Raw genomic sequence first — 20,302 nt, 5'->3', positions numbered from 1 at the left:
TTCAGGGTGTCTGGGTGTTGGTTAGGATTACAACAGAGATATGGAGTATCTGCAGTCTTTAAGCGGGTAGCCCAGGCTTGTTCCCATGATACATGCAGAAGGCTGTCAGAGGGAAGCTCTGCAAGGCTTCGCGAGGCTTAGACTCAGATGTCATCCAGTGAGCCAGAGGCCTGAAATGTCCCTACAGTAAGAAAGTGACATACCAGGATACCAAGATATACTGAAGGTGTATGAGCACAACAATATATAATGGAGATGTTTGCAATCTATCACTTCCTTTACTTTTTTTCTAGAAAATTTTAATTCCTTGATGTCATTATGCCACTAACATTTTGGAAAATATATTTTCATGTTTGAAGGTGGGATATAAACGACTCTGTAAATCTAAGAAAAGCCTATAAACTAGCCATAATCTTAAATCAAGAGTAGTATTATTAGAAATTAATAGAGACTAATCCTATCCCCACCAGGAGCACAGTGGCCACCACTACCAGCACTGTTAGGGTTTATTCTGTACTAATTATACATTGTCCCACCTGACCCTTCAGAACCTCCCTGATATCATCTAGAAACTATTAAACTTACTGGCATGAAGTGCATAAGAGAGAGGCCAAATGTGTTTTCCTGAGCAGCATATTGAAAGATAGCATATGCACAGTGATCACTTTATTTATTTATTTATTAAAAATTTCCACCTCCTCCCCTCCTCCCATTTCCCTTATATTCCCCCCACCTCCATCCTTCCCTTTCCAGTCCTAAGAGAAGTCAGGGTACTCTGCCCTGTGGAAAGTCCAAGGACCTCCCCTCTCCAAACAGACTAGGTTCCGAAAAAGCCAGTACATGCAGTAGAATCAAAACCCAGTGCCATTATCATCGGCTTCTCAGTCAGCCCTCATTGTCAGCCACATTTAGAGAGTCCGGTTTGATCACATGCTCCTTCGGTCGCAGTCCAGCTGGCCTTGGTGAGCTTCCATTAGATCACTCCCACCATTTCCGTGGGTGGACGCACCCCTCGCGGTCCTGACTTCCTTGCTCATGTTCTCCCTCCTTCTGTTCTTCATCTGGACCTTTGAGGCTCAGTCCAGTGCTCCAATGTGGGTCTCTGTCTCTATCTCCATCCATCGCCAGATGAAGGTTCTATGGTGATATGCAAGATATTCATCAATGTGGCTATGGGACAAGGCCAGTTCAGGCTCCCTCTCCTCTGCTGCCCAAGGACCTAGCTGAGGGCATCCCCTTGGACACCTGGGAACCCCTCTAGAGCCAAATCTTTTGCCAACCCTAAAATGGCTCCCTTAATTATCTTCTTCTCTGCTCTCATATCTGCCTTTCCTCTATCTTAATCATCCCATTCCCCCAAGCTCTCCCCAATCCTCCCCTTCTCCCTTCTTTCTAGCCATCTCCCCTTCCCCTCACCCCACCCCCACCCCCGTGCTCCAAACTTTTGCCTGGCGATCTACGAATGGATAAAGAAGGTGTGGCACATATACACATTAGAGTTCTACTCAGTGGTAAAAACAATGACATCTTGAGTTTTGCATGCAAATGAATGGAAATAGAAAACACTTTACTGAGTGAGATAACCTAGACCTAAAAAGATGAATATGGTATGTACTCACTCATTAGTCAATTCTAGCCATAAACAAAGGACATTGAGCCTATAGTTCGTGATCCTAGAGAAGCTTAATAATAAGGTGAACCCAAAGAAAAACATATAGTTATCCTCCTGGAAATTGGAAGTAGACAAGATCACCAGTGATCACTTTTCTATGATCTGGTTTGTTATCCAGGCTGCTCACCAACTCTCAGTAGTCTGGCATTTTCTTAGGAGACAAAATGGAATCAGCAAAGGCTGATTTTCTTTTCTTTTCTAAAGGCATAAGATTAATTCAAGTTAAGACAGCAAATTGCTGCTAGATGTGTTGCCTTGGAATTTCTGAATGTGTCAAAGGGAACTGTGGGTATAGGTCAGTTGTAGTGCACTAGTCTGGCATGTAAGAGACACTAGGTTTGGTCTGTAGCACTACACACAAAGCAAAATGACCAGATGCAGCTATGATGTCTCCTTGTCATTGATACATTGAAAGTAACATTTGGGCAAGTCTGCTTGTCATTCTCTAAAATAATCCCTTTATACTAACCTGTGTTTAATTCCCATACAACTAGTGCCTCCAGACAAGCTTAGTCAATTGGAAGGATCAAATGTTTGATATGACATATATGTGTCTGTTTTCTTATATTCTGTTATGTAAAAATTCAGAAATAAAATTTTCTATTTCCAGTAATGTGCTAAACTAATACCAGAGTTTTATGCAATTTTGAGATTCATGAAAGTGAGTTTATTTGTCTTGCATTATAGTTAATGTCATAAAACTAAGTTATTAGAAATTGTCTCTTTGTAACTGTATCTCAAAATACCTCTGTATATTTACATTCGTCTTATGTGTCAGATCTACCCTGTGCTCCAATAATTGGAGCTCTGGCATGAGTCATTAAATTCAAATTCTTCTTAAAAAGATAAATAGGATTATAATTTTATTGCTGTTTTCTGTTTCAAAATAGAATTACTTAATGATGTGCCCTTTATGTTTCTGACAATGAAATAAGGTTGACTTTCTTCCTCAGTCTGGGAGCTATTTGGGGCTTCTGACTTTAGAATTTAAATCTTGCTTAAAAGGGTCTCAGATTCTCTAGTCATTGTTGGACAACCCAGTGTGTAGTGTGTAAGTAAGTCTAATAGATTGCCTTTGTAATTATATAAAAAAAAGAATGCTCTCCCATTTTACCTTTTAAGATTTTAATGTCATACCTGATGAGCACACAGATTGCAGATAACTGGAGGACAATTCCTATAGACGATGAGAACAATCTATATTCTGGAATTTGACTTATATCTAAGCATGTAGTTTTATTATGTGTCATTTCTGTTTGTTTTGTGATACTGTCTATATAGCCTTGACTTGCCTGGTCCTTACTATGTATATCAAGTTGACCTTTGATTCTCCAGCCTCTGCCTTCAAAGTACAGGGACTGCTACTATAACTCTCCCAAGCCCTTTTATGGGATAGAATGTCTTGGTTGATCCTGAAGGCAAAGACCATTAAACTTCCAAGTCCGATGGATGCTCCTGAGCAACACACTTTTATGAGCTACTCTACTACAGCAATTAGAGACCATTTAATTCATTAGTCTAGATCAGGAGAATCAATAAATGAGCCAGTTCTGATTTACTTGACTGTCCTTAGTTCTGGTTCTGATGATATATTAGATACTAAACTGGAAATGTGGCCTCTTATCATCATCATGGTTTTGAAATCTTTACTCCTTACAAATAGATATCAATTCATTAAACACACATGTGAGATACCATTGAAGCTATAAGTATTAAACATTAATGTGATAAAATGTTAAATAATATAAGAGTCACTATAGGTAGTAAATTCAAATGATTATTGTCTATTGTTTAGGAGGGAGGAAAAAGGAAAATTCAAAGGGAAGATGTTAATATTTTATTTGCACATTCAATTTTTAAAGTAGATGGAACGTCTTGCAGCTTTATGCTAATGTGTAGAACTCAGATGTTTTTCTAATTAAAGGCAATGGTTTTATTCATTTTTCTTTGTTGATTAGAATAAGTTATTTCAGAAAGAAAATGAGCTGTCAGTCATCACAGTGATGGGTCTGAAAATAGATTCAATTATTTCTATAAGTTGTCATAATTGTAAATATTTTTAAGCAAGCAAAGATAACTTTGGCTTTTAAATTCCCATTTTGGTGACAGACAATTAAGACCAGATAAAGTAAAATAATGCACAAAATAAAAAATAAAATGTTTTTCCCAATTAGTATATTCTGAGGGGTCTGTAGGAGAAGGGAACCTTATCCTTCATTATCAGTCTAGAATTTCTCAAAGTCAAAATACAAAAGGAGTTGTTGTTAGTGAATATTCCCCAAATCATAAAAAATAGCATTTGTTTTTTGTTTGTTTTGTCCTTTAAATGTGACCCACTCTTATATTTATAGGAAAGACACATGTGACGTCTAGTGTTGATTGTCAGTTTGACAGAATCTAGAATGCTCTAGGAGATAGGCCTATAGTTACACTTCTTGGGCACTATCTTGATTGTGTTAAATTGAGGTGAGAAAGCCCATCTATTGTGAGTGGCACCAATTCTTGGCTAGGATTTTAAACTATGTATGTAGCAAAAGGGAACAGAACAGTGACAAGCATGCATCCCTGTCACTTTCTAGGTTTAAAAGCCATGTGACCAGGCTCTTTCTTCATTTGCTTGCTGCCTTGATTTCTCTATTTTGCTAGACTATACCATGAAATCTGAGTTAAAATAAACCTTTCATCCCTTAGGTTTTCAGAGTATTTTTCTCTTAGCAGTAGACAAAGAAAGTTAGACCACATTCTTTACTGTTGTTTTCTTTCTTTTGGTTTTGCAGAGCTGGTGATTGAGTTCCAGGACCTATCATTGAGCTAACTGGCTGCTAAGCTCCTAGAATTTCTTGAGTTGCAATTAGAAGTGAAACTTAAAAGCTAACATATTTGGAAGTAATTTAAATGCAGTGATGTATCTGATTCTGTAGTGAACAAGTAAAGTAATTGATTTTTTTTAGGAATATGAAAATTGTTTTCATGAAAAAAATCACATTCTGGAGCAAAGTATTGTGTTACTGTCAGAGAAATATATTATGAATAATATAAAGGTGCTACCCTAATGTTTCAGGGAGAAAAATGAAGCAATAGCAGGAAGGAAAGTCAAAATTTTAATCATTATTTTGTTTTCAAGTGGGAATCAACTGATGACTTTTCTTCTGCTTGAAACAATGGCATATTTATAAATTTTACTTAAAATATATTGTCTTTCTGTGTGTGTGTGTGTGTGTGTGTGTGTACACGGGTGCACACGTGTATGTGCATAAGTGGATGTGGATATTTGTGCATGCCCATGAGTGACTGTGTATGTGCTCATATGGAGGTCAAGGGTCAACACTGGATGTCTATCTGATCACTCTCTTCCTTTTAAATGCTTTGAGAGTTTCCTACAACATCTCATAGTATAATGAGTTTCCATTTTCTCAAACCACTTGGGCATACCCAGTCTTGCTAATGTTATTTTGGGGGCACGGATTCTCATAGAACCTATAGCTAACTAATCTCTTTGACTAGTTTGTCATTGAGCCCCAGGAACCTATGGTCTCTGTATTCCTGGCGCTGGTTTTATAGCTGGTCCCAGCCACACCCGTCTTTTTCCTTTGCTTCTTGAGATTCGAACTCAGGCCCTTATGTTTGCATGATTAGTGTCTTACTGGCTGATTCCATGCCCCTCCATTATTTCCTTACATTTTTCATCTGTCTTACTAGAAATACCATCTTACGTTGCAAAATTTTGAATATGAAAATGTATCTGGGCCATGGTAGGCCTTTAACCCCAGCACTTAGGAGGAGGCAGAGGCAAGTGGATCTCAGTGAGTTCAAAGACAGCCTGGTCTATAAAGTGAGTTCCAGGAGAGCCAGGGAAGTTATACAGAGAAACCCTGTCTCAAAAAGTCAAAGTAAGAAAAAGGAAAAAAAAAAAAAGAAAGAAAAGCAAATAAGAAAATGTACTTTACCAGGAGAGACCAAGATTTGTCTTTATGATCTTTAATATTAATATGAAGAATTGAGTGTGAATTTACTACTTTTTGAGTAAGATTAATGAAATTATTCTCATAGCTACCAATCATTACAGCATGGGAAACAGCTTTCATTATAAATCTTACTCTGATTTACAAATAGTACTCACTGGATTGGTTCATGGTTTACAACATATCATATATTGCACAAATAGCTCTTGTTTTAAATATAAAGAATAGCTCATGTTTTGCAGTATTGTTAGATAATAAGTTCATTGGCTTGTTAATTTGTTAATTAGGTAATGTGTTTGTTTTTGCTGTGTTCACATTTTAAAGTAGATTAACTGATTGATATCCTGACTTTTCCAGGTTTTGCACGTTTTCCTTGCTCTGGATTGGGAAGTACTAGATCATTAAGTTTTTCAGTCTTTGTGTGTTGCCTCCTTTCTGAAGAGTGATGGAGATGCTGTTACATGGAAGAGGACTGATCCTGAGTCTAATTTTCCTCCTGTTAAAGTTGTCAAGAGCTGAAATACCACTCTCAGGTAAAAGCACAGTGTTCAATTCCTGCTATGATTTTTTTTAATTGAACACATGTTCAATTTTAAATTGTTTTTTAATTTTCTATTTAATTTCTTAACTGTTTTTAATAGTCACGGCTATAATTTTCAGGTTTGGGTTATGATCTTTAGTCGCTCTCATAACTTTTCACCTTAGTTGTTTTGCTTTTTGTGTAACCTTGGTCTGTTATAAAAAATACAACTGACAGAAAAGTGATGGTTTGTCCTCTGTCTAGAATGACCTGGAATATTACAAAAAGCCTTTTCTTTTACATACTTAGTTTATATCTTATTCTAAGGAGAATTTTGATTTAGAAATTACTAACATTATCAAAGCTATAACAAAAAAGAATCAAATAAGCCTCATTTTTTTAAGAAAAAGATTTTATTTGTTTTCAATTACTTATTTGTGTGTTTAGCTGTGGGTATGTGCATGTGAGTGAGTGTGTCTTTGGAGGCCAAAGGAGGGCATCAGATCCTCCTAGAGCTGGGGAACTTGTCTGATACTGGAGCTAGGAAATGAACTTGGGTCCTTTACAAGAGCACTGCAGGCTCTTAATTGCTAAAATATTTCTCCAGCCCAGAAGCCTCATAATCTTCCCCAAAACTATTTTGACTTAAAAATGGAAATAATGATTTATGAAAATAACAAAAGGTCATATTAGAGTTCAAAATTGTATTACCTAATACTGCCTTCCAATTTAGTGTATTATAGAGTGTGAATTGTTTTAAGTCATCTGTCAGTGAGCTTATGAATATATTTATAATATCTTGGTAATTGCATGCAAAAGGTTAGTAGTCATCATCCATCATTTTCAACAAATTATATTATTAATAGTTTGAAATTAATGCAACTGTAAGCACACTTCATGTAATGGTTTATAAAGGATGAGATGTGGACAATCGAGGACTGTTTTTAGCTGTGAAAAGGCCTTGAAATGTGATTCAGATATGTTTATCATGTGTTTCTACCAGAGTCCTTCTGAGCCTGCTGTATGTACTGTAGAAGGGTATGAGTCCTTTGTTTATTAGAATCTCAACATGGAAAAATAGCGTTATGGATCATGCGAATTCTAAAGAAATCATCTTTTTCTCAGATAATTTAATGAATTTTTTTAAGAGTACTAGTAGTGAGGTAAAATATTCTATTGAAGTACTTAGACTCAGTGTGACTAGAGAGCAAGAAAACCTTTTGGGATGTGTTGTAAAATCTCCTCTGATGGTCACTCTGAATTGCTTTAAAGAAGTTGTTATACATCACACAATGTACTGGTAGTCCAATGCTGTCTTGATTCCTCAGGCGAGAATCTACTCTCTCTAATTCTTAACAGGTGGTTAAGCCTCTGTTTCTGTATTCTCAACTGTTAAGGAAGTTTAATTCCCTGTTCTGCATGTATGTTTGTATACATGTGTACATTTCTTCTAATAAGCTAAAATCTTGTACAAGTTCATCAAAATTCATCAGTGACCAACTGAGAATTTAAACACCATCATAATTAGTAGATTCTCTCATTAAAAGAAATTATGTGGGTTTTCTGTTTTATTTTGTTGCTGTTGTTTTTGTTTTGGCCTGCAGGTGCATGCCAGGTGTCAAAACAGGTCTGAAGATGACAATGAATACCCTGGGGCTAGAATTAGATGATGCTACAACACCTTATGTGTTCTTTGTACCAAACCTAGGTCCCTTGGACAGGTAGCAAGTGCTCTTACTGCTGAGCCATCTCTCCAGCCTCATTAAATTTTCACAGTTAAAAACAGCAAGGATGCATGTGGTATTCCAGATTCAAATGTCTGACCTTATTCTCTAACAAACATATACATGCTCCCTGTTTTTCACTTGTTCTTCCGTGATGAAGAATGCAGAATTTTGTATTAGCTCACGTCACTTGTTATTAGTCTGATAGTCTCTGTTACTTATCGTTCATGCTGTAATGTCCTCAGACAATTGTTATAAAATATTAATAGCATGTTTTCAGAGCAACTGAATATTGCCCATTTATTTTGGCACTCTAGAGTACTCACTAGCAAATGCAACCAAGGCAGGTATCCAATTTGAATGTCAACGAGTCTGGTGTCTCTGTAATTGGTCTAATTATAGAGGAAAGGATTTGTAATGTGGAATATATATTCATACAAACACCCAAAGGTTATTAGCTCCATTCCCTGAATAATTAGTTATTGCAAAGCCTTTACAACGTTAGCAAATTTAAGAAAGAATAATGTTGTAATAAACAAGTTGTTCTCAAGTTCTTAGCTGGTATCTTTGGGACTGCTGCTGTGCCTCTCTCCACCATGGGTAATTGCAATAAAATTTACACAGGATGAACTTACAAGGAACTCAATACCCACTCTGCCTAAAGGGCATTAATCAGAAATGAGACAACTGTCAATGTGGAAGCGTTTAGCAAATACTAAAGTGGTGATCAGTATCCACGGGATGAAGCCTGAATTTGAGCTGACGACAGTGCAATTTACCATTTTTGTTAGGCAAAAAGAAAATAAATGCAATCTTAAAATTGGGAAGAGCTTTCGGTTATTAAGTCTAAACTGGCTGTTGATGCTTAAATGATGGTTTGTGGATGCTTCAGGATCTCAGAGATACATTTAGATTACCTGTGAGATCCAAGTGTTTGGAAAATAATATCCCAGTGCCAGTTCCTACCCCCTTTCACTTTCATTGTCATCTGTACTGATTCTTTGAAATCTATAGTAGAAAAATTTCTCTTTCCCTATCACCAATAATGGCATGAGTTCTGAGCTGTCCAACATGCAATGTGTATCTCACGGTCATACACTCATATTCATATACCCCTAAACCAGCACAATTTTTCTTAAGATTAAAATTGTTAAATCCATAAAACAATATTAACTTTGTTAACTCTCTACCTCTAAAGAATACTGGGACACACTGTGAAATGGATATGAAATAATTCTGCTGCATTAAAGTGAAAGGATTTCCTTGTTTTTTCAATTATATCATTGCTTCAATACACACTATTTTTACTTGAAAGTGTGACTGACAAACTAATTATGGTTGGTCAGATGTTTGGAGGCAGATATTTTTCCCTCAGAGGAAGGAAATCATCCTGACACTTTAAGATAAACTGGTAATATAAGTATGATAACTGTCAATGACCAAATCTGAATGTTCAAAGTAAAAATTAGACTTGTAGAAGCCTGAGGCCAAAAGCTTCCTAACATCAGTGACTTTACTGATTAGATCAGTGGCAATGCTGAGTAGAGTGACATTATTTGATTGCCTTTCAGAAAAAATTCAAATATTTGTCAGATCTCTATCACTCAGAAAACCCATACTCTTTTTTTTTAAGACTACTGTGTGCTGGTCCAAAAATCATACATTGGTCAAAAAGTCACTAAAATTGTACAATATAATAGAATAAGAAGAAGCATATTGGTTAAGTTTTAGATTCACATTATAATGGTTGTTTAAGAATAAAATGATAACCAAAATCATCTGACTGGAATTTATAATTTCCCATTCCTTTTATTTGCATGTTCATAGGAAGGTTGAATTTGTACATTTTTAATCACATTGGCCTATTGCAACATAAAGAGTGCAGAAGTAAACATAAGAGTCCTGCTATCTCTTTAGAAATGACAGAAGTGCGGTCCTCTAAAATAATGAAGTCCTTCTCCTGGTGTCTAGTGATTTCCATATGGCATTATTTATTGTAACTTATTATGGGTTTTATTTTAAAAATTAAGTAAACACATGCAGTTTTAACTTTCTATGTAGTTAAAATTGTTACTCATACTCTGGTTAAACAGGGACCATTGGGGTACCTTGTAATTTTAAAGAGGGTGAAGAAGTAAAGGCCTGGCCCAGTGTCCTGGGGTTGAAGGTCCTACCTGTACCTTTCCTTTTGATTACCCAGTAGTCAGTTGCCTGTCTGCAAATTACTTTTCTCAAAAACACACATGCCAAAGTCAGTTTTTGCTACTTATTGCTTTGTGATTCCTTATGAATTACTAATATAAATTAACAGCTGTCAGAATTAAACTAAAAAATGTCTCAATTTGAAAATGACTGAGTGCTTACTTAACGTATAGCATTATGTACATAATTATCTCTGGTTTGTTTCAAAACTTAATCCAAGTGCTTGTCTTCAGCATCCATGAATTTTGTGTACTCTTATTTTAAATTGATTTTAGAATGGGGACTGACAATTCAAGTGAGGAAGAGAAATAAAGATAAATTCATGAATGGGTAATGTCAAATCCCAAGGAAGATTGTAGAAAAGTATTTATCAACAAAAATAATAAATAAAAATCAAGGAAAGAAGAAAATCCTTTTGCAATAAGTATGGACTTTTGGCAGATCTTAATAGCTATTAATCAATGATTTCAGACTATCAGTACCACACTAATCACACATTGCTTGTAAAATGATTTTGGCATTTATTCCAAGAGTCAGTTCCATTATATCTATATCTGAAAATGTATCATATATTGATACTTAAATAATGGAAAACCCTATAATGCCCTATATATCTATTGAAATACATATTAACTGGAAAGAGAGATGGAAGGTAAACATGCCCTATACTAGAAAAAATATCAAAAAAGACACAGGATAACAATAGGGTAAAAGATGCTAAATTAGTTAATTATAATATCTATATAGAAGCAGTGAACATTACAGAACAACTTTCCAATGATAGCAATTTACAAAAATCAGTGCACATGTCTACATAAATGGGATGCCAATAATTTTAAAAATAGATATTAAAGTTATAACATGCTGTTTTTATTGTGTTTTAAAAATTGTCCCATATTTCTGGTATTTATTGAAAGTTATATATGATGCAATATAAAATGATGACAGGGGAATATTTTTCTTAGACATAAATATATGTTAAAAAGAAGTAAAATTCTTGGGATAGCCTTTTGTTTATTACTGTGGTAGAGTATTTGTGGAAGTAAATAAAAAAAACACCTATGAGAGGACAGATTTGTTCTGGTTCATGGTTTGATGGGATGGACTCCATCGTGTAAGGGAAGGTGGTGAGAGGCAGAGGTAGCTGGTCAGTTTACACTCATAGTCAAGAAGAAAAGAGGGGTGAATGGTGTTCAGGTGGTTACCCCATTTTCTAATATCTGTATCTCCAGCCCATTGCTTTTCACATTTCATAATCAGGATGGCTCTCCCTTTCTCCTTTAAACCTTTATGGAAACACCCAGATAGATGCACTCCATCACGTTTCTTAAGCAGTTCTAAATACAGCTAAGTTGACACTGAAGATTATCCACCACACTGATGATGTAGAAAGCACATGTTGTTCTGATACTTAATCTTGTCCTGTTTTCTAAAACCTCATTCTTCAAATATATTGTTTTGATATTCAGTTCAACAGGTACCAACAATCATAAAGCAGTCGTATGTGCAAGTTGCCTTTCCCTTTGATGAGTATTTTCAAATTGAATGTGAAGCTAAAGGAAACCCAGAACCAAAGTAAGTCTATTAAAAAATAATATAATAAAATGTTATATAAATAAAACAATGTAATAAAATTAAAATTAAATACTTTCATGTATCTATGGTGTCATGGATCACCATATATGTGTAAACATTTTATTTTAATATATTATTTTATTTATATAATATGTCATATATATGTGAAAGTATTTTATTTTATGTTGGTTTAACGTGACTATCAAAGTTAGAATACAAATCTACATATGGTTGAAACACCAGATTTCTAAGTAAATGGTAGTTAAGTCAACTGTTGTGTTATATTTTGATTGTATTTGACAATAAAGTTTGTTTTTGCATCAGAGGGCAGAGCTAGCCACTAGCCTATTAACCACTGATGTTTTGGAGGACTGAAGAAGTAGTAAGGTGGGGCTTAGAGATATCTTATTCCTTTTGGATGGAAGAATGGAGAGATAGGAAGGAAGTCACTAATGACTGCTCTGTGGCTTCACTGATCTTTCTTACCCTGATATCTGACTCCTTATTTTCTTATCATTATGAATAATTAGGTAAATGCATCAGTTATAAATTCAAATAATGTTTATGTATGTCTCACAGGCATGCTTACTTATTATTCATGCAACTATTCATGTGTGATTAGAACGTGCCTGTGTATTTTTCTCAAAACCTATTCTGGAATATTTTTCTAAAACTATAATGATTTTTCCCCTACAAATCTACTGTCATTATTTATAAAGAATTTCCCTATAGAAATAACAAGAAATAAATATATCAAAGGATACATCTATAGAGTTTCTTTCCACTGTAGTACTTATAACAGGAAAAGCATTGAAATGTGTTAAAAATTAAACAATAACCCGTGACAAAATATGATATATCATCATAAAAGTACTTTTAATATTATTTTAAAACTGACAGTTTTTAACTGGAAAAATGATATATTTAAGACCGATTCAAATGTGTCGCACACTTAAAAATGCCAGACAAAGGGGATTAATGGAATTTGTATGTGAGTTTGTTTGTTTCTTCACATAAACATATATTCAGAGAAGCACATTCTATACTTGTCTTTCCTTCATGTGCTATAATAAATATAGCAGTGATCCAGAATTATATGTGGATATATATATATATATATGAATGTATATAATGAGAAATATTTTTAAATGCCTTCAACTTAAAAGAGAATAAAACTGCCTTCAGTCTCCTTTCTTGCTTTTCACTATATTTTCCTTACTTATAAGATTTACTGGATATGTCTTTATATACTGTTAAGATTTATTATATATATTTAAAACTCATAAATTCTCTTGATTTTATCATTTGTATATTTGTTTATTAAATCTTTTTAGAAATAAGAAATGTCATCAATACTTAGGGTAAATTTTCTTTATCTTTAGATTTTCATGGACTAAGGATGACAAGCATTTTGATCTTTCTGATCCTCGGATAATTGTATCTAACAATTCAGGCACATTCAAGATCCCAAATGAGGGACACATCTCTCATTTTCAAGGGAAATACCGCTGTTTTGCATCTAATAGACTAGGAACTGCAGTATCAGAAGAAATAGAATTCATAGTTCCAGGTAAGTGCTCATGTAGAGATTTCATTGACTAGTCTAGTAAAATATTAATGGACGTCATACAGAAATAAATCAGTATATATCCAACCAGCATATTTTTTACTAGAAAAATTATCTTCACAGTCAGATATTGTCAGAATTGTGCTGCATTTCAGTAACTTTCTATCTAACCTGGGATAAAAGGAATTATTTTCCATATATGATGATGATTAAATCTATTATTAGCTAATATATGTTTACTCAGTATTCAGCATCAGACAATCTCAAAGTTTCTATATCAACACAAAGACAATCTGATAACAGTTTAGTGCAGTTATGCCAGGATTCAGGACCCATATTCTTCATGCAGGTTTCATGAGAATCTAGGATGATATATCTATTAAAACATGCAACCTCATATCCTCAATCAAAGAGTCTAAGACCAAAGCACAAATAGATGTTTATAGATCTTTAAATGCTTCTAGAGTGTCTAGGCAATTTTTTCATCTACTGGCAGATGAAGAAAAGATAGCTGCATAAATCCCAGCTAAACAAAATCCTTTCCCGGTAATAGAGTAGAACCAGCCACTGGCAGTGTATGCAATAAGTAGAAATCATGGCAAACTGTAAACCCTTTCCAATTAAGACTGTGATTGCCCCAAATTATCACCAGTTTCTGGTGTCTGATTCATTGACATAACTTGCCTACGTGCATGAAATGTCTGCTTCCCCCACCCCACCGATCTATGGTTTCTAACTTTACACAGCTCTAACCAAAATTTAAATGCTTTATGGAGTAAATTCTTACATGTAAAAATATCAGTTAGCCTCTTTGACATTTTTTGTTGTAAAATCTTATAAACATAAAGAACTCAGGAATGTTGTACACCTTTTAGAATGTGGAGTCTTGCTAAAACAAACTATACACCAATGTTAAAGTAGCAAATAATGATGAATTATTATCTTGAAAGCCGAGCAAGAGTGCTGTATATAAATATATAAGTAGCTATGCAGAGTAAAATATCTAGACCATAAAGATTCCAAATTTTTAAAAGAACAAAAATGGAGGAATCATCATAGTTAATATATTCAAATTAGCATAGATTAATGATAGTCAAAACTCACCTTACTTTCAAAAGTCTTTCTAGAAATTAAGTACCTAAGTATATATGGTATTAAAACAAGGGAGGCAATAATAATAGGTCTACAAAAAGGAACAGATAAATATGTCATAATAACATCATTGAGTTGTAATTCAAGCAGAAAAGAGCATTACTAACGACATATAAGATTTAAGTTATCTGAGTATAAACCAGAACTAATAAATGTGTATGAAGCATCATACCTATACTGTGGAATGAATAATTTCATGAATTTGGGAAAATTGGTACAATTGGTGATCTGTTGAGCTGTAAAAAGAATATCATCATAATATAATTGAACTAGAAATCAATGACAAAGTTCAATAAAAGTCTTCTATTTTGAAAAGTAATATATTCCTAACTTACAGGTCAAATAAGTAATGTTAGGGAAAACAGAGAAAATCATAGTTTGAAAAAGTCTACTTGAAAAGATATATTGCCACCATGAAAACATTCTTTAGAGGAGTAGTCAACGTCTTTCAAACTTATATGAGAAGGAACAATAATGGACATTAATTATAGAGACTTATTATGTAATATAGCTTTAAAATGAAAATTAATGAGCTAACTTAAGGTAATAGAAGGTTGTAGTGTGTGTGTGTGTGAAACTAATTCCAATGGTGTACAACATTTACTGGGAGACACATACATCTTCAGTAAAGAGGAAAATGAGATCTGAAGAGACAACTCAGTCAGTAAAGTGCTTTCCATGTAAGCATGAGAACCTCTGAGCCCAGAATGTTGCTCCTTGTATTCTGTATATTTTTCATTCATCTGGACACATTCCACAAACATATGGCAAATAAACAAGAATTCTGAGTAAAATTACTCTGCGTCAACTAAGGATGGATAGGCATCCATCCTTCTGCCATGCATCACAGTGATTGTGCCTGTAATGTCAGTGCTATAGCGAGGATGGAACAACAGACAATAGGCCTGGAGCTCATGGGCTAGCCAGTCTAGTTCAGGGAGAGAGCCTGACTCAAAATGTATGGTGGAGCCGGGCGGTGGTGGCGCACGCCTTTAATCCCAGCACTCGGGAGGCAGAGGCAGGCGGATCTCTGTGAGTTCGAGACCAGCCTGGTCTACAGAGCTAGTTCCAGGACAGGCTCCAAAGCCACAGAGAAACCCTGTCTCGAAAAAAAAAAAAAAAACAAAAACAAAAAAAAAAATGTATGGTGGAGTTATATCAGGAAAGACACTAAATTATCTTCGGTAAACACACACACACACACACACACACAGTACAAACATAAAAATTGTTACATGATATAGATAAACAGAGACTAAATAAACAATTTTTATGGATCAGAAGACTCAACAGAGTTAAAGTGCCCATCTATCTTTAATTGACCCAGAGGAATTTTACTCAGAATTCTTGTTTATTTGCCTGTATGCTTATGAAATGTGACCAGATCCAGAATACAAGGAACAATTGGAAAATTCTTAAGGTTTAAATGTAGTAAAGACTTTGTTTATCATGTATCAGGCCCCAGAATAATAATAAACCATCAGGCTGGTTTGGTTTTGTGTGGGATTTAAAAAGTTGAATTGACCATATAACAGTTTGATAAATCCATAGACAAACCCCACTTACTAGATGAAAAGAGAAGTTGAATTTCTTCCTCAATCTTTCCCTCACTTTTCGATCACTCCTCATTCTCCTGTCCTTCTTTCTCAATCCTTTTCGTCTCTCCCTTCTTCCTTTTCTCCATCCCTTCATCTTTTCTTCCCTCCCTCCATCTTTCCCTCTCTCCCTTCTTACATCCCTCCTTCCTCCCTCCCTCCATCTTTACCTCTCCTTCCTTCCTTCTCCTTCCCTTTTTTTCTCCCTTCCATACTCCAGTATTACCTGGTGCATTACACTTTCTAATGGACCTACAGGGCCCTACACTTGCCATTTTATCTCATTGTGCATCCCTACATTGACATTGTATCTCATGCATATTAACTCATTATAAGTGTTCTGGGTGTGTTTATGGATAATCCACTATCAGGAAAAGCATCTTAATATATTTTTAAAAAATGAAAAACAAACTTTAGAAGTTTGGAGATGACATATATTTATTATTTTAGTGAAGATCTTGTAACAGTCTACCCAGAGATCAATAGCTTTCGTTCAGTCTTGGATAATTGAAACTAGGGTTTCAAAGTTCCTGAATTTTTAAACAGAAAATGAAATGACCTGGTTTTGTGAAGGTAAGAATACATTGTTCTGGTCTTGACTGAAATCTCTGTCTCCAGCTTCATTCCTTTGATAAATTAATTGATTAGGGTTTCCTCCTTCCCTCCTTTTCTTTTATTCATTTCTTTTCATCAATTTTAGCTTCAGCTCAGAGTTCTGTATTATTGTTAAACAGAGTAAATTTGCAAATAGAAAAGAGACAGCAGTGTAACAGCCAAAGGGAAGGGCCACAAGTGACTCTCTTTAGTGTCCTCTCTCCTGTTAGAGTTCCGTCTTAAGATATAAGTACAATGAAGGCGTATATCAACCCTTTATCTTAGCACATTGTGTCCCAACCTCCTAAAAGATGAATTCACCTAGGTTACCCCACTTTCCTTGCCCAGGTATCTGTGATTTCCCCCACATAGCAGGAATTTGGAGGGTACCAGCATTTGTGTTTGATCTATAAATATATTTATTTTTACGTACGTACCTTGCACCGACAGAGAGAATCTAACTTCATTTGTAGTGGAATGTACTGTTGCAAGAATTTGGGTCTCACATCACAGGGAAAGCTTATTCTAGAATCAATTCTGACTAACGACAGCCTGACTACACAGATTCAGGATGCCACAAATTCCATATTATAGTCTGGCAAAAGCTACTAACATATTTATAGTAATGGAACAAAGAAAGTCATAACTGAAGGAATTTTAAGGATATGTTGGTGGGCACATCAGGCAGGAAGGTTACAGTGCAGTGTGGAAATCTCTGCTGCAAGCATCAGATGCTGTCTGATGTCACTCATCGGCATTGGTCTGAAGAGCGCTGAGATCTTTTCACATGTCACATAAGAATATTTATAATAATCACAAGAGGGTTAGGGATAAGAGAGGTGATCAGGATACTAAGTAGGCTAAAGATTATTTAGCCCTGGACTTGCAATATTCCCTTTCTCCAAAGTCACTGAAGTTCTATCAATTAACCTCACAGAATGTTTGGCATAAGTTTATTTTTTTGGGGGGGGGGGATTCAGTGATATATACATACATATATATATATATTCAGTGATATATATATGATAATATATATATTATCATAAAAGCTTGCAGAAAACATCTCTCAGCAATATAGAGGATTAAGAATACTTGAAATTATAAAAACAAATCTTATGGAAATGTTTCTAGTATAGTTTTACTTCAGTTTAAAGTTTGTAAATACACATGAAATATTGATTAAGAATAAAATTTTGCTTAGGAAATTATTATTACAAGAGACTACTGAACACAATATTGAAAATACTAATTACCACCAATGGAGGTAGGAGGAGCTGGGCGCAGGACCCGGTGGAAGACAATAATGCTCTTGGTGGAGTACACAGTGTATAAAAGGGTTTCTATCATGTATCTTTTTTCTTTGTATAACCTGAATTTATTTATGCTTTATGAATGTATTCATAAAGGAACCCGCATGTGACATGGTAATGCTGCTGAAGTGACTGTCCTGGGTTGGGATGATTCAGCAAAAGTAATGAACAGAGCAGTGACATGTAGACTTTGAAACTTCATTTAGGAGTTAATTTGAATTGACATTTAGTTAAAAAATGTTTGTAAATTTTGGATCACAACGTATTGCCATGAACATTGTGGCTGAAAGTCAAGAAATTATTATATAGTCAGGACTCTCTAATCTTGGTTTATGTCCTAATATATGCAAAGAACCTTAGAAAGAATATATTTGAAATTAAAATTTGTATTTTCCCATATACACACTAATTTTTTCTTGGCCTAGAGACTGCTTTGTCTGTGTTTTCATAAATCTATGTCTCTATTATACATATTTTTAGCTTAAATTAGGTTAGAAATATAGGATGAAAGAGATTAAATGTATATAGTAAAAGACAAGATGTTAGGGCGGTCCTTAGCCTGAATTCAAGTGGTTGCTATGGAGACAAACAAAGCAATAGCTAGACCTATTGCAAGAGAGAACTGGGGCAGCTGCATTTAAGATACAACAATTAACAGGCTTTAAAAATATTTTCTCTTATTACCTAAGCCTTATCAGAGAAATTATGGTGATATGGGGATAAGTCTTGTCAGAATATGACAGTGCTGCAGTTAAGAGTCTGTGGATCAAAGTTCAGGGCTTTAATGTGGGTAATTGCTCTCTTTCTTTGCTGTTGCAAAAGCAAGTAAAAAGGATTAGATTTCTAACAAATCATTTCCAAGCTGTCTTGAAAATATTTCATCATCTGACCTCCACTTCAGTGCTTCAGAGTTCATAAATAAGACTGTTTCAAGCTTCCTCATTTAACAATGGGTTTTCTCCTAAGCTTCAAGGAATTGTTTTTATTTTCACAGTGATGGAAACTTGGTGGTTCTAGTTTTAATCTGTCTCATTTGCCAAGTTGTTATTTAATATAAAGAAAATTTTTATTCACAATGTTTAGTTTCCTATTTTTATAATATCATAGTTGAGCTTGGTAGGGAGAGGATGAGAGAAAGAGCCCAGCAAACAGATTATATCAGTTATGCTCATCCTTTCACTAAATGGGATGGATATCTATGACATAGGCCTCAGGGACCTAGTCAGCACATCATTATTAGGTTCCCTTCCTGTTCTAGCCATTTTCCTTGTATTCATCAGATTTCTGCCTCCACAGCACAATCTCTGAGAAAATAAGTTTACAAAGAGAAAAGAGTTAGTTTAGTTCACATGTATGCGTTGTCCAGTCCATGATGGGATGGCTTATTGCTTTGGGCCAGATTACAGAAGCAGACAGTGGGATGGGAGAATGTGGAAGAGTAAAACCTGCCTACGTTTTTATGTAAGGAAGCAAAGAGAAAGAGAAAGGACAGCAGTTCCATAATTCTCTTCAAGATCACCCTCTCTATAACCTGATAACTTAAAATTAGGCCCCATATCTGTAAAGTTCTAGCATCTCCGAGTAGAAAGCATGGAGACATAGTTTGGAAGACATGGGGATTTGGGGGATGAACCATTGTGTTTTGGTGATGATGGAGGGCTCCTTAGAACTGTGAGAGCAAACAAAAAGAGTAGAATTACCTCACATGAGCAAAGACTATTGCTTAAGACTAAACATATTATATTTGTCCTCAACAAATAATTCTATGGTTATTACCAATGAACTGTAATCAGTCAGTCACTTTCAGAGTGGTTTTCAATTAGAGTCATTTCCTTACATGAATTAAAAATTGTCTCTATGACTGCTTCTGTGTTATGCAATTTAATTTAAAACAACATTGTGCTGGTTAGTTTTCATCATAAACCTGAATCTGGGAAGAAAGAACCTCAACTGATCAGTTGCTCAGATCATATTGACCAGTGGCTATGTCTGTGAAAGATTGTCTTGAATTATGATTGAGGTAGCAAATAAAATATAATGTGAGAAGCACCACATCTAGTCAGGTGTGGGCTATATAAGAAAGCTGAGCATGAGCAAGAGGTAAGCCAGACAGCAGCATCCCTCCTTGGTTTCTGCTGCAGTTCCTGCTTGAGTTCCTGTCTTTGCTTCTCTCAATAATGGCCTGCAATCTTTTGGAGGAGGGACTGCTTGTTAGTCCCAGCCACCCAGAACCAAAATAACTACACAGAAACTATATTATTTAAATCACTGCTTGGCCCATTAGCTCTAGCTTCTTATTGACTAACTCTTACATATTAATTTAACCCATCGCCATTAATCTGTGCATCACCACGAAGTCATGGCTTACCACCAAAGTTTCAGCACATCTGTTTCCGGCGGTGGTGGCTCCATGGAGTCTCCATGACTCC

At 35.1% G+C, this 20,302-nt stretch overlaps 1 protein-coding gene across 14 annotated transcripts in view; it reads left to right on the top strand.

The window, feature by feature from the left end:
• Window positions 1-20,302, top strand: part of Chl1 (cell adhesion molecule L1 like) — a 207,511-nt gene that overhangs the window by 113,866 nt on the left and 73,343 nt on the right. For all 14 annotated transcript variants that reach the window (XM_075983320.1, XM_075983328.1, XM_075983325.1 and 11 more), the window contains 3 exons: window positions 5,992-6,167; window positions 11,550-11,655; window positions 13,038-13,225. In XM_075983320.1, coding sequence (XP_075839435.1) covers window positions 6,080-6,167; window positions 11,550-11,655; window positions 13,038-13,225 — 382 coding nt within the window. In that variant the 5' untranslated portion in view covers window positions 5,992-6,079. The remainder of the gene's footprint in view (window positions 1-5,991; window positions 6,168-11,549; window positions 11,656-13,037; window positions 13,226-20,302) is intronic.

Source organism: Microtus pennsylvanicus, chromosome 8, assembly GCF_037038515.1.
Source record: "Microtus pennsylvanicus isolate mMicPen1 chromosome 8, mMicPen1.hap1, whole genome shotgun sequence".
In the NCBI taxonomy this organism is placed as follows: Eukaryota; Metazoa; Chordata; class Mammalia; order Rodentia; family Cricetidae; genus Microtus; species Microtus pennsylvanicus.
Note: the sequence above shows the minus strand (reverse complement) of the source record. Positions and strands in the feature narration are given on the sequence as shown.